This window comes from Phaenicophaeus curvirostris, chromosome 11, assembly GCF_032191515.1.
Source record: "Phaenicophaeus curvirostris isolate KB17595 chromosome 11, BPBGC_Pcur_1.0, whole genome shotgun sequence".
Taxonomy (NCBI): Eukaryota; Metazoa; Chordata; class Aves; order Cuculiformes; family Cuculidae; genus Phaenicophaeus; species Phaenicophaeus curvirostris.
Genome location: NC_091402.1, coordinates 15,342,524 through 15,355,232, shown reverse-complemented (window position 1 = coordinate 15,355,232; position 12,709 = coordinate 15,342,524). Strand labels below are relative to the sequence as shown.

Genomic DNA, 12,709 nt, shown 5'->3' with positions numbered 1-12,709 from the left:
TGCCATCCTTGCTTGACGCTTTTCCTGACTTCCCACTCCCCTTCTATATTCCTCTTGGATTTTCCAGCTCTGCCTCCGATCCGAACTGGACTTGAAGGGTGGTTATCCAGATACCAGTGCAAACACCTGCCCAGAACGACCATCGCTGCTAAGCTTCGGATCCTCTGATCTGACTCCGCAACCCTCCATAAACTCTACTTCAGAGATGAACTTCCCAGGGAAGAGTGGGGAAGCACAGATGCTGCTACGAAGCTCTGATCAGGCTTTTCGGACAGAGTTTAATTTAATGTATGCCTTCTCCCCGTTGAACGCTATGCCACGTGTAGATGGGTTGTTGCGAGGATCTGCTCCTCTGGGAGAGAGGAAGCCAGTGAATTCAGAAGCAGGATGCTGCAGCTCTCCTGCAGAAGGATATTTCAGCAGACACGAGTCAGGGCTGCTTAAAGAAACAGTGCACGGTTCCATGTCTCCCTGCGGTGAGAAACCTTGTGAAGGTGTCAGGTCTGCTCCCCAGAATCCGCCACAAAGGAAGAAGGTAAGTATTCTTTTGAAAGAAACTCTTTAAGATTGCTGGAACCTGAGCAGGAACAGTCAGCACCATGCAAGAGACTTACAAGGAGAACGAAGAGAGCAGAATACTTCTAAAATATAGGCTGGGCAAGTAATTCAGGCATCTGGTGCCTGGATGAAAACAGTCTAGAGACTGTTAAAAGAGTGAGCTGCCCTTTAGGCAAGATTTTGATGTGAGAGGCAGAAGAAAAAGACCACGATGAAAATACGTCTTCTGGGAGCACAGAAAGCGGAGCATGATGCTCACAGCTTTCATAAACAGTTGAGACAAGACCCAGAGCAATAAGACAGTTCAACTATTCTAGTTGGTGAAGGTGTTATTTATAAAGGATGGAAAGCGTCCTTGCTAGGTAATAGGATCTGTTTCAAAATAAAACGCAGGCTGTTCATTAGAAGGTATTAAACTATTGCCATTAATAACATTGCAAGAAAAGTAGATGAAGACTGTTAATTCAATTTTAGCTTTTTGAAACTTAACGCACAGGAATATCATTTAAAGAAAGCAAATGCATATTGGTTTCTAATAGCAGCCAGTGACCCTCATGGGACTAAAACTGAGTGAAAACGACAAATCAGGCATTGCTATGATAAAACTGGGTACTCCTGGGACAAATAAACATATGCTTGCGTAGATGCATATTGGTGCCTCTTTCTGTACTTGAGTTGGTTATTTTTCACTGCAAGTGTGGTAACTCAGAGCGCTTGTATAATGACCAGCTGGATGGAATGTCTTATGTCCATTCCATGTCCATTTTTTTTTCCTTTGGTTTCCTTTTAAAGTTACACTTACCTTAAAACCTTCGTATGCTGAGTTACTTCTGGAAGCATCCTTTTCAAAGCCTTCTATACAGGCATTGAATCATAGCTGATGAATTCCTCAGCAGAGCTGCCTTCTGGGAGTACTTTGTGGAGACTGTGCCTCATAATAACCCTTAAGGGAAGGCACAGGGGAAGGTAAGTGCTTAGCTGGAAATACTTGTGTATTTTTGGTTCTGCACTCCCTGCGTTACAAGACTGCATTATCTGGGACCCTTTGGTCTGTGCCTTTGACAAACCTGAGACTGCTTTGCACAAAATACATTATACCTATGCCAAAAGTAATTTATTTAGGTGATGGTGCTGGCAGGTTGCAATACTGGTTGCTGAACCACCCTAGCAGGAATGCGCTCTAAGCAGGTTAAAATTCTGTGCAAGGCTTTACCAGGTTTTTAGCATTAATGTGGCTGAACTAATACAGGTGAACATGACTGAAGGTACCAGTTCTATGAAGGAGGCTCTTATTCTCTGGTTTTGAGATGTACAGATACTGATATACATTTTATATAATGTCATAAACCAGAGAGAGGAATTGAAGTGTGTTGAGAGTAGGATATAGAGGCTTGATGCTTGACTGTGCAACCACGCACTGAAGTAATGTGGAATTCCAGATTGTCAGAGAAGCAAACTAGCTGGATATTTCTGCTGATGGATTAGCCATCCAGAGGAAAAAGTAGGTGAGCAAGGCAGTCAATGAATGATAGAAATTTGTACCACTTAGCTCTTTTTCCAGAGCACCTGCAGATTCAGGTAGATTTTATAATCCAAATCTACCTTTTAAAATTTTATTTGCAGACCTGGAGAAATAGATTGAAAAAATGATGTGTGGGCATCTTCCTCCCCCTATCTTAGTCCATTGCGTTCCCTGACTCATGGCTGTATTTTTCTCTCCTAGGTATCTCTACTAGAATATCGCAAGCGGAAACAAGAAGCCAAGGAGGGAGGCGATTCAGTGCGATGTACAGGGACTCCTACCCGACAGGGCAGCAGCAGTTCTGTGACTGACACAGATGGCAACAGCCTGCCGGGCTCCATAGTACGAACCCAGTCCTCCCCACAAAGTGGCTTCTCCCCTTCTCATCCCTCCCTGCCTCACGTAGAGGACATCAGCCCACCAGACTCGAGGGGGGCTAGTTCCTCAACATCACTCAGCAAATCCCAGGAGAACATCAGCAGTAGGTGGTGAGTGTTATCCTTCCAAGCAAGCCTGAGATTGCTCCACAGAGAAAGGCCAAACTCTGCAGGGGGCATTTCCATAACAATAACTGCAGTTGAATGGATTATTTGGGGTCTCTTGGTATTGTTCTCTTTCGTAATTGCTAAGCAACTGTGAAGGATACCAGCAGTTTTCTCAGTTTGCCCTTTAGTTCTTGCTTGAGATATCAAAAATCTGTCTCGATAGATATGAAGTTAAACAGTTGTCTCTCTTTTCCACCAGTTTCTTTTAAGGTCTCGGGTTTCAAGGTCTTATTCTTGTGATGAGAATTAAATCCACGTCTTTTCTTGGTGAACCTCCACTCTGTCTGGATATGTGTGATACTAAGTCAACTCCTTTTCAGAAGGAAAGCTAACAGAGCCCTCTGCAACTTTGCACGTGAGACACAGGGACAGTGAAACAACTCCAGCTTCCCCAATGCCTTGCATGTATAGCTTGAAGAGCAATTACCAAACTGCAGTCGGTGCTTCCCAAAGGCGTGGAAAGAACACCTTTATTGTGTTACCATGAGACGGTTTGATAAGGGGAAAGGCTGGTCTTTAAAAACTTCTGAACCAGATAGCGATGTCTTGTCCAAAAAATTAAGTACTGCGGCACAGAAATGTGGAGTGTTGCATCATAGTGTCAATGCAGCCATAGTCAGGGTGTTCTGCTTATTGGGGCAGTCTAGTACTCTGGCTCTGCTGCTTTGTATTCAAGCTCTATGCACACCACGGGCAAAAAGGCCTTTCTTAATGCTGGTTCTCCACCTGCGCAGCCTCCTGCTGCTCATGTAATGGCAGGGGGATGGCAAGGGAAGAGATGATGCTCAGCCATGCTGAAGGCAATGAGAAGTATGAAGCCTGTGTTCAAAGTGCTTAAGAAACACTGCTTCGGGTGAATTTGATGGGTGAATAAGATCTGTTTTCTTCCATTTTCCAATCTTCCATTACTCCTCAAGTGGAGAATTATAGAAATAATTCGTCTTGTACCTCCCTGATATTACTCTAACAGGTGACCCTCTGACAGATGTTGGGACTGGCCACAGCTGAGGCCATCAGCTGATAATTAGTTTATAATTATTATTTTGTAATCAAATATTACTCTGTCCAAGTATTGATGTACCATACACTTCTCCTCCTGTGCCACTTCCTTCTGCCTGCAAAGGGTAAAAGAAAAACTTAGCTGAATAAAAAGAGAATAGTTTGGGACGAGGTGTCAACGCAGCAACCTTGCTCTAGTGCTCACATTCTGTGAGCTTCATCTGCTGCTCCTCAGCAGGTGCTCTGGCTTCAGTTCCTCACATGGTTTCATGAGTAAGTATTATGTGGGAATGAAGGTTGTATTGTTATGGGACACTGGATGTAAAGTTGAAACCATGCTGATACGTTTTGAAATGGGATTAAGCAGATCTGCTGCCTTTTAAATTCTTATTCTTCTGTGTTGTAATGGGCAAGGCCAACAAGCGTACAGTCACCTTCTGCTTTTACAAAATATATTAGAAACTGCATGTTACTGAGTTGAAGTTGTAACCCAATTTCATCTTTAACTCTGAGTGCTTACATTTCAGATACTTTTCCAGCCATTCACAATAATATAATAGTAGGGACAGAAGAAAATGGTGGGAACTAAAATACGTGCCTTAATTTTTAGAGTTGTCCAGATTTTTGCTGAATTCTACAATATTTGCCAATAGCTTTCATTTAAAAAAAATTAAGTTTCTGTCTCTTTCAGTTGCCAAGATACAGCCATCACAATGTAAACAGATGTGCTGCTGCCCAGTAAACCCAGCCTTGCAGAAAACTGTCTCCAGCAAAACAATAGCAGCAACGAAGGTGTGAATTCACCCCCTCACCCCATTCACCTCTATGAGGTGTGAACTCTGGCCCCTTCTCCCTTCTGCTTCATTGAGGGGTGAACTTCAATGTCTGGGCTATTTATTTATTTAAAAAAAAAAAAAGCAAGCTGATATAAAGCACAGTTTTAAATATCTTTAAAAAAGAAAAAAAAAACAGAATTCTGTTAACGTGGTGTTAAGCTGCATACTTTCATGGTATGCAGTGCATTTAATATTATACTAAATATTTAAATTTGGGCATTTTTGAGGCGCGTGTTTGTCAGTGTCTAGGGTAAAGGCATTGTGAATCCCTGATCAAGGTGCTACTGTCTTATAGGGTAAACCACATATTTCCAAAGCAATTTGGATGGTCCTGTGCATGGTGGATTGAACATTGACCCAGGGGTCTGGGGTTTGTCTGTGGCTCTGTTTTTCTTCTACAGATTGGTTTTAGGAAAGCCACTTCATCTCTGTTTTTCACCCTCAGACTAGACACGTGTAGTATGTAATGAAACAAGATCTAGCACCAATCTTGCGCAGAGATTTTTCACAGTACCAAATAAACAGGACAAAGTAGCATTAATGGGCAAATGGCCGAGCTAGCTCTGCTCCAGGAACGTTGCATGATCTAACTGTACTATCTTGACACTGTATTGTCATAAAGGTATTGGGTTTGCTTCTCTATAATTTGAATAAAAGTAATCTATGCAAAGAAACTGCATTGAAGTTTGAAGCAGTACCAGGATTTTCAAAATGCTGTTGAATCTTGAAAACATTTTCTGGGAGAAGGTGTCCTGTAATCAGGTGTTATACTGAACTGAATGTTTTCAGCACGTTGCTATCATGGTAGCCAGTGAATGGAAGTCTCAGATCCCATTTTACATTGCAAAAGCAGTGCAGAAGTTTATTCCTCATCTGTCCACAGAGCTGATCCCTCCTTTCTGTGACATGCTAACGTCACACCAGTGAATTTAAGCAGAGTCTTAAACCTGTCTTGTGATTATACCGACGACCCCGCAGGCCCCTTGTGCGTTGGTCACATCGCTCTCGGCTGTGTAATAGCAGTCCTCAGCTGTTACTGGGTTTTTGTTGCAGGATGGTCCCGACGTCAGTGGAGAGGCTTCGAGAGGGCCGAGGCATGCTTGAGAAGGTGCTGCGGAGTGGTGCAAAGGTATCGCAGAGAAATGAATCTTCACCTTCCCGTGACAGTGCTGTTGAGAGAGATGCAGGTAGGAAGATGAAACTTTTGAACACTTGGTTGGTGGGAAATGATGGGCTTGGAAAACTTTGCAAACTTGTCTCTGAAGTTAGTTGTACCTTCTTCTTTAATGTTGTCAATGCCTTATAAAAGCCTTCTGCAAGCCATATTTCATTGTTATTCGGATATTGCCTGAGCCTATATCCCTCTTCTCTTAGACCTGGAAGACCTCCAGGTTTCTTCAGAGTTTGAATTCAAGACTACTTGCATCTTGGCTCTGCCAGGGACAGCTTCCTTGTCCTTGCATGGATAGGTTAAGCAGCATTGCCTCAATTGCCCCTAAGTACTGGGGATGAAAATACCATCATTTAATAATTCTATTTGGCTGAACATCCAGATAAATGTCTTATCACAGTAAAATGCAGGTGTAGGCTTTAGGCAGTGCTAAGAACTAATTTAGCTTCTAAGCCTTACTTCAGCTCTTTTGAAGTAACTTGATTCCCTGAGTTATGATATTTGTCAGCTTTGTGAAATGCACCTCCTTCCTGAGATGAATTCAGTTCTGTGTTGTTATTCCTTTCTTCTTTGAATAAAGTGTTGTCCTCACCAAGTAGCACGCAGGATCAGTGTTTGTAACTTGTGCTGAAATTATACCTCTCTTTTATCCATTGTGGTCTAAACATGAGATGTGACTTTGTGAGAGAGGGACAGATCACTGCATCGTTCCCGAATTTCTCAACTATGAAACTGGATTGTTTTATTTATTTTGCAGTCTGTTGAATGTGCTTTTTTTTAACTAACAGATAGTGCCCCCAGAGCCCTGTTTGCCCTTGGGATTTATAGCGATGGATCATCATATTTAAATAACTTAATCTGTGTGTTGCCATCAGCCCCTGTTTCCCAATAGCTGAGAACTGGGTTTGGAGACTCCTGGCTGATATGGTTTCAGCTCCCCAATGGTCTTCACTAGGGATCTGAATCTCTCTGGAGGCCAGAACCTAATAATGTGGTATTTTAGACAGGGGAGGACTAGAGCCTTGAACCCAGGTGAGCACAGAGCACTCTTTGGGTAATTCAGCAGCAACAGCAACTTTTGCCTTGGGGGTATCTAATTTCTGAGCATCTTAGGGTGAGTAGGTATTTACTTCATTCCAAATCGGACTTTTTCTCCAGCTGCCGTAAGGTGTATTTGGGAGCACTTTCAGAAAACTGGCTTCCCATCTGGGATTTTGCTGTCATTGTACACCAACGCACACCTCTCTTCAGTGCCTTTTCTTCCTGTAGTATTGAGAGGAAATTCTCTACCCTATCAAAAATTTCACTGGTTTCATGGGACTGTACTGGGAGCCTGTTCCCAGTCTGTCTCATACCAGTGGAAGTGGCTTTCTCAGTTGTTATTTTCCAGAAGGGGAGGGAAAATCCAGACTCAAAACAGGCCTTTTGCCCACATTGATCTGTACAGCTCTGGCTCTCCAGTCTCACCCTAACTGGGCTGGAGTTGGACTCTCAGCTGCATCGATCCACTCTTCCTCCTTGTTATGTAAAACCTATCCCACTCCAGGCTGTGAAAACTTACTGCTGTAGCTGATGAAAGTATCTCTAGTCCTAGCACAGAAAAAAATTGTTTAGTTCTTTTGTGTACTCTGGCAGTTTCTTCAGCAGCTTTATTGGATTCTGTGAGCCACCTTCTCTTCCCCAGCTGCTGGTCTGTTTCTTAGTGAAACAAAGTGAGCAGCTGAGTTCCTGCCATTCCTGGTGCCACCTGCAGGAGTTGTGAAGACACAAGTTTACTTGGTGCTGTGATGGACAATAATGAGGGGAACTAAAAACCCTAAACTTGGATGGTTTGCTGCTAGGGCATGTGAGAATGAAATGGAATTTTTGTGCATGCCACACTTCTGAGAATTACAGCTTAAAGCTGTGACTTTATATGTGCTTTAGGTTGATACGGGCCAGTACTGCCACGAAAAGCAGTTCTGTGTTTTGTCCTTCATTAAGAAATGGGAGAGGGAAACGTCAGCTTTGTCAGTCTTAAGTTTACATAAACAAATTCAGGAAGGCTATAGTTTATTCACCCTTTGTAACTTAGGGTCTTTTGATAGTCTTTTGACTTGTCAAGTTTTCTTCTGTGAACAGACACTGCTGGTAAATTGTGCAGCCCTGCTGGTGTGCCTGGCCTCTGATTCTCATACTTGACTTCAGTTAATCACAACAATCTCCTGCACTGAGTAGTTAGTCTCTTCTGTGCCCAGCTGCTTAACAAAACATGCCCCAAACTTCCAAATTTTGCTTTTCTGCAGTACGGTACCTGGAATGTCACCTACAGCGAAGAGCACCTTCCATGCTGGAGGCTTCACGTCCTGGTCTCTGTGCAAATCTTGTGCCCAGAGGAAGGCAGCTTCTGAGTCTCAACAGCAGACAAGACAACTCCATCCAGATTCCTGCCTAGCTAAGCCAGCAACTGTGATGTTAGCACTGGGAGGACAATGGCAGCAAGGCCATGGGCACTGCTGGCACTGCTGCTTGTGTCAGTGCATCTGGTGCAAAGCCAGGCCTTTCTGGAAGAAGTACAGAGGAGACTAAGGCAGCGTGTCCTGTTTCATGACTGAGACATATGTCATATAAATTTGATACTAATACCAACACTATGGCAGCAAGGCATTTCAAACACGGCTGTTGAGAATCCCTGTGACACTGCAGATAAACAGCTCTGTCTCATTAGACTGAAACAGAACTCTGATGTGAAACCTTCTAGTCCCACCAGTTTCTTTCCCTCCCAAGGGAAGCGTGATCACCCGCTCAACCCCATGGTTACTGTAGTAGCAGCCAAAAAACACAGGTGGCAAAGTGGCTGGGTCCCTTGCAGTGAGTACTTCTTGCCTGGCCCAGTTCAGGTTCAGTTATTTGCTAGAAGCAGCTCACCCACCATTTGACATATGGGTGCGAGACAGGCTTTCTCTGTCAAGAAGCAGCTTATTCCTCTTGATCTCTGGCATAACTGAGGTAGGTCAGTGTGTACTGTGCTGCTCTTACCCTTTAAACCTCAAAGCATTTTCATCATCTTGGCCTGCTTCAGAAACAGGCGTTTCTGAGGTCTAAGGGTAGCTCCATTTGGAGCACCTCAGTTGCCTTGGAAAGCATAATCCCCACAACAGCAGCCGGGGACCTCAGTCTCTGGCAGTGTCTGGATCTGCTTCGAGGAATGCCTGCAGCAGGGTCCTGCTGACAAACATCTCCCCAGCTGTACCAGTGTGGCTTCCTGTGACCAAGCCTGAGTGGAGACTTACTGAGTCCTTTCTATCTTCTTCCTCTCGTGTCCTTCTGGGAAGCTAAAAAAGCCCAGGCTGCATCTGCGTTGTCAACAAGTACAGCTGCTCAGATAGGCTGGTCCGAGGCAGGTGAGCTTTGTACTAAACCAGAGAGAGCTGGGCTAGGGGAAGCAGCAGTTCCTAATGTGTACGGCTGATTTATGCACGTTAAGGTTTTCCAGTTGCCTTTTGCTAGGGTTCTTCTGCTTCCAAAAGGCTGAGGGCTGGAGAAGTTGCTCTTGTCTCACTTGTAGCTGAACGCGGAACAAGACAGCTGGGGTCATTTGAGAGGGAACTGCTGTAGTCTCAGTCCAGAGGGTGATGTTTAACATCTTGCCTCTACATTGCAGACACAGCAGAAGGAGACACTCCAGAAGCCCACAAAGGACCTACAGTTTACAGTCCTTCTCGATACAGCTACCAGGTAAATTATTTCATATATTTTCTCCCATTCTGAAATAAAGCTTTTAAACAGCAGTAGAGGGAGATTGAGTTTGGCTGCCAGTCCTGCTGCACTAAGCACCTATAGCACGAGGAGGAGGTAGAAAATGGTGAAGTCAGTCTGACGTGTCTTTTTTTTTTTTTCCCCCCCCACTGACTTGTTCAGCTCCTTCAGTCTGACAGTCCCCAGGCAGAATCGCAGACCCTTCTCCAGCAGAGTTCCTCCCCCTACAGAGGACACCTTACCCCGTCTCCTGGATACAGCTATCGAGCAGCAGCACAGAGGACAGCACACAGCCTCTCTCATGGTTCCTCAGAAACATCCCTCTCCTCCACCTCATACTCCAGCCCTGCCCACTCAGTTTCCACAGACTCCTCTGCCCTGTTTGCAGGGAATTCGGGGTATTACAGCAGCCAGCAGCACCCAGGCAGCAGCAGCCTCCTGAAGAAGAGCTGCCCTGCTGCTGCTAGCCCAGCCCAACAGACAACTGTGGACTCTCATTCCTCCGAGTCGGGCTCCCAGCCCTGCACTGGCGCGTCGGGCTCCACCTCCGCTCCCCAGAGTGCGAGGTCACTACAGTCAGACTTGCGGACTATCAGCCTCCCGAATTCTGGGCAGTCTGTTCTCTACCAGGGCTCGCGGGGGGCAGTGATTTCCAGTGCACAACACTATTCGCACCGCGGGGGAAGCAGCGTCCATCAGTACAGAATTCAGCAACTTCAAGGTTCTGGAGTAAAGACTCAAACAGGACTTTCTTAGGGCTGCCTGGACTCCAGGAGGACAAAACTGCCCATAGCTCCTTCCAGTCGCCTCTGGAAGTGGCTCCTGGGCCAGTGTTGGGAGCTTGCACCCGATGCTGGGGTGCCAGGGGTCAGAGGCTGAGGTCTGAAATGCACGGGTGAGATTTGTGAGCAGTATTGGCCTCTGGCCTGGTAGGAGAAAGCAGTTTTCTCTGAGGCAGAGACTGTAGCAAAGCTGTTCCCTGATGCGGGGGTACATTGCAAAAAAAAAAAAAAGAAAAAAAAAAAAGAAAAAAAGGCAAATGGTTCAAGTGCAATGACTGTGGCACAGCCTCTGTCTCTTGTCCGTGCCCATGGCCATAGTCACTCATGCAGCACGGACGTCTTGTTGGATATGAAAGCAGTTAAAAGAAAACATGGGGGGAAGTTTAACTCCAATCCCAAAGCTCTCTTTATAGGTCAGGTTCTCGGTGCGTTCTGGGGAGGGCTTTAATCCCTTATGATCATTCCAGTCACAAGCAGACGAGCGCGCACAGCTGCCTTTGGGCCTGGGTCACGACTGCCGCGGTCAGAGCTTTTTCCAGGACAACAGAGTCTCTGAAAATGTGAACTAGCACGGGGGATGGAGGGAGGTTGGAGTGCGTGTGCCTGTCGCTGCAAAGGATCTGGGATGCACTGTCGCGTGCTGCTCTGACGGGGCGCAATCAGTGAGCGGGAGCGTTGCTGGGGCGGTGCCGCCGCTGCCACCTTGCTGGGGGGTCAGGGGCTCTGGCTGCCGATGCACAGACACGCCGGGAGTGACCGGGGGGCTGAGGAGCAGAGGGATGGTTGGGTGTTGGGTGGGGACCCCGGTCTGTGCCGAGCGAGGCGCTCCGAGCAGCGCTGTGCGGCGTGGCACGTCTTTCCCAGCCGCCGTCGCCTGCCGAGCGCGGCAGCAGAGCCAGCCCAGACACACAGTGCGCTGTCTGTTCAATTCCATACGATTGCCAGCTTCTTTCTCACTTGTTTACTGTAATATCGGGCGTGTTTTTATTTATCTAATTTTATATTCAGTTATAACCATAGTAGGTTAGCTAATATACGACAGGTGTCATCCCTGGTGCTGCAGTGGAACTTCTCCTTTCTCTTGGATAACGATGCTGTGAGTCTGTCTCCCCTGTCTTTTCAGATGCACAGTCTTCTTCCTTTTTTTTAGGACTGTTACAGGTTTCTCTAATTCACAATTGAAATCAGGTGTTTGTTCAACCTAGGGGAGACTTTTAAAATATTGAAACAAAGAGTAACTTTCTCACACTGTCTGGCTGTGAGCGTGTTGGGATGGAACTTGTCACCCCGCAGTTGGGTGTCTGTATACTGTATAAAATAGGTGTAAACTTCACTCGGCTCAGCGCTGGGGGTGCAGCCTCCCCTTTCGTGCTCTGAACAGCACGGGGCAGGCGGGCTCTGCCCTGCCGGGTGGCAGGAGGGGGTCAGGGGGACCTGTCCAGAGGCTCCGGCACCTTTGGGCGCAGCAGGGGGGCAGGAGGGAGGGACCCTGGAAAGCTCTTGGAAAGGTGGGGGCTGTAGCTTCTTACTCTAGTGGAGTTTTTACACCATGCTGTAACATTTGAACTTTCACAAGAGATGTAATAATTTTGATAATAAAAATACTTAACTTGAAAACCAGTATTTTTCATGGTATTTTTCTGTTTCCTGAATGTGTTCAGCGCTGGTGCCCACGTCTTGGGGTGGGATGGAGGTGCATGTTGGGTGGTCTCTTTTTTTTCTTTTTTTTTTTTCCCTGCAGGGTAGATGCCACCTGGCAGCAGCAGCCCTGCAGGCCTCCCCTTTGCCAGCATTTTGGTTGAAGCCAGAGGCTGGTCCAGGAGCCAGAACTCCAGAGGAAATGGAGATTCTTTGAGCTTCCCACCTGGGGTTGTCAGAATGCTGCTGCTCTTACCCTCACTCAAGGTTGTTTCAGGGGAAGATGGGGTGGAGGGTGTCCCCTGCACTACTACACCAAGTGCTGATCCTCAAAGCTGGCGTATCCGAGGAGCCTAATGCCTCTGTTCCACCACCCTCAGTGTGAAAACGTTGCCCCCGATTCCTTGTGGAACTGTGTCTGGGACGTCCTGTCCCGGTGCGTCCTCCAGAAGAGTCTGGCTCCATCTCCTCGACGCCTTTCCCTAGAGCAGCTGCAGGCAGCAACAACCCCTCCCCTTCTCTCCCAGAGACTAATGAGCTACGGGAGTTCTTTTTCCATCAAGGCACAGGAATCTGCTGAATTTCAGGAGGCTCCCAGCAGCCTGAGCTCGTGAGTTGACACAACTGCCCCTGGGAGCCCCAGGGAACCCGTGGGTAGGCAGAGCGGGGGGCTGAAACGCTCCTGGGATGGATGAGACCCCCACCCCACCTCTTGTCTCGCCCCAGGGTGGGACACACCGTTTCCCTGGGGACTCGCTGGCCAGTGCCCCCCACTTCTCCCTTCCCTCTCTCCTCCCTGTGTGGCCTGGGGCCCACGCAGGGTCCTTCACCCTCCTTGCAACACCCCTCATCCTCATCACCAGCGCTCAGAGGAGCCCGTCCCCGTCCCCCCACACCACAGGGCTCCGAGATCATCTGGT

General features: G+C 46.8%; 1 protein-coding gene across 2 annotated transcripts in view; it reads left to right on the top strand.

Annotated features, from left to right (window-relative positions):
- The window catches only part of SETD5 (SET domain containing 5), a 66,090-nt gene extending 54,319 nt beyond the window's left edge, over nt 1-11,771 (top strand). Inside the window, exons 20-24 of one of the 2 annotated variants that reach the window (XM_069865960.1) lie at nt 68-535; nt 2,282-2,568; nt 5,514-5,647; nt 9,275-9,348; nt 9,532-11,771. In XM_069865960.1, the coding sequence (XP_069722061.1) occupies nt 68-535; nt 2,282-2,568; nt 5,514-5,647; nt 9,275-9,348; nt 9,532-10,125 (1,557 nt within the window). In that variant the 3' untranslated portion in view covers nt 10,126-11,771. Of the gene's footprint in view, nt 1-67; nt 536-2,281; nt 2,569-4,315; nt 4,417-5,513; nt 5,648-9,274; nt 9,349-9,531 lie in introns of those variants that run through there. The other variant, XR_011338208.1, reaches the window with a different exon arrangement.
- Nucleotides 11,772-12,709: the final 938 nt, after the last annotated feature.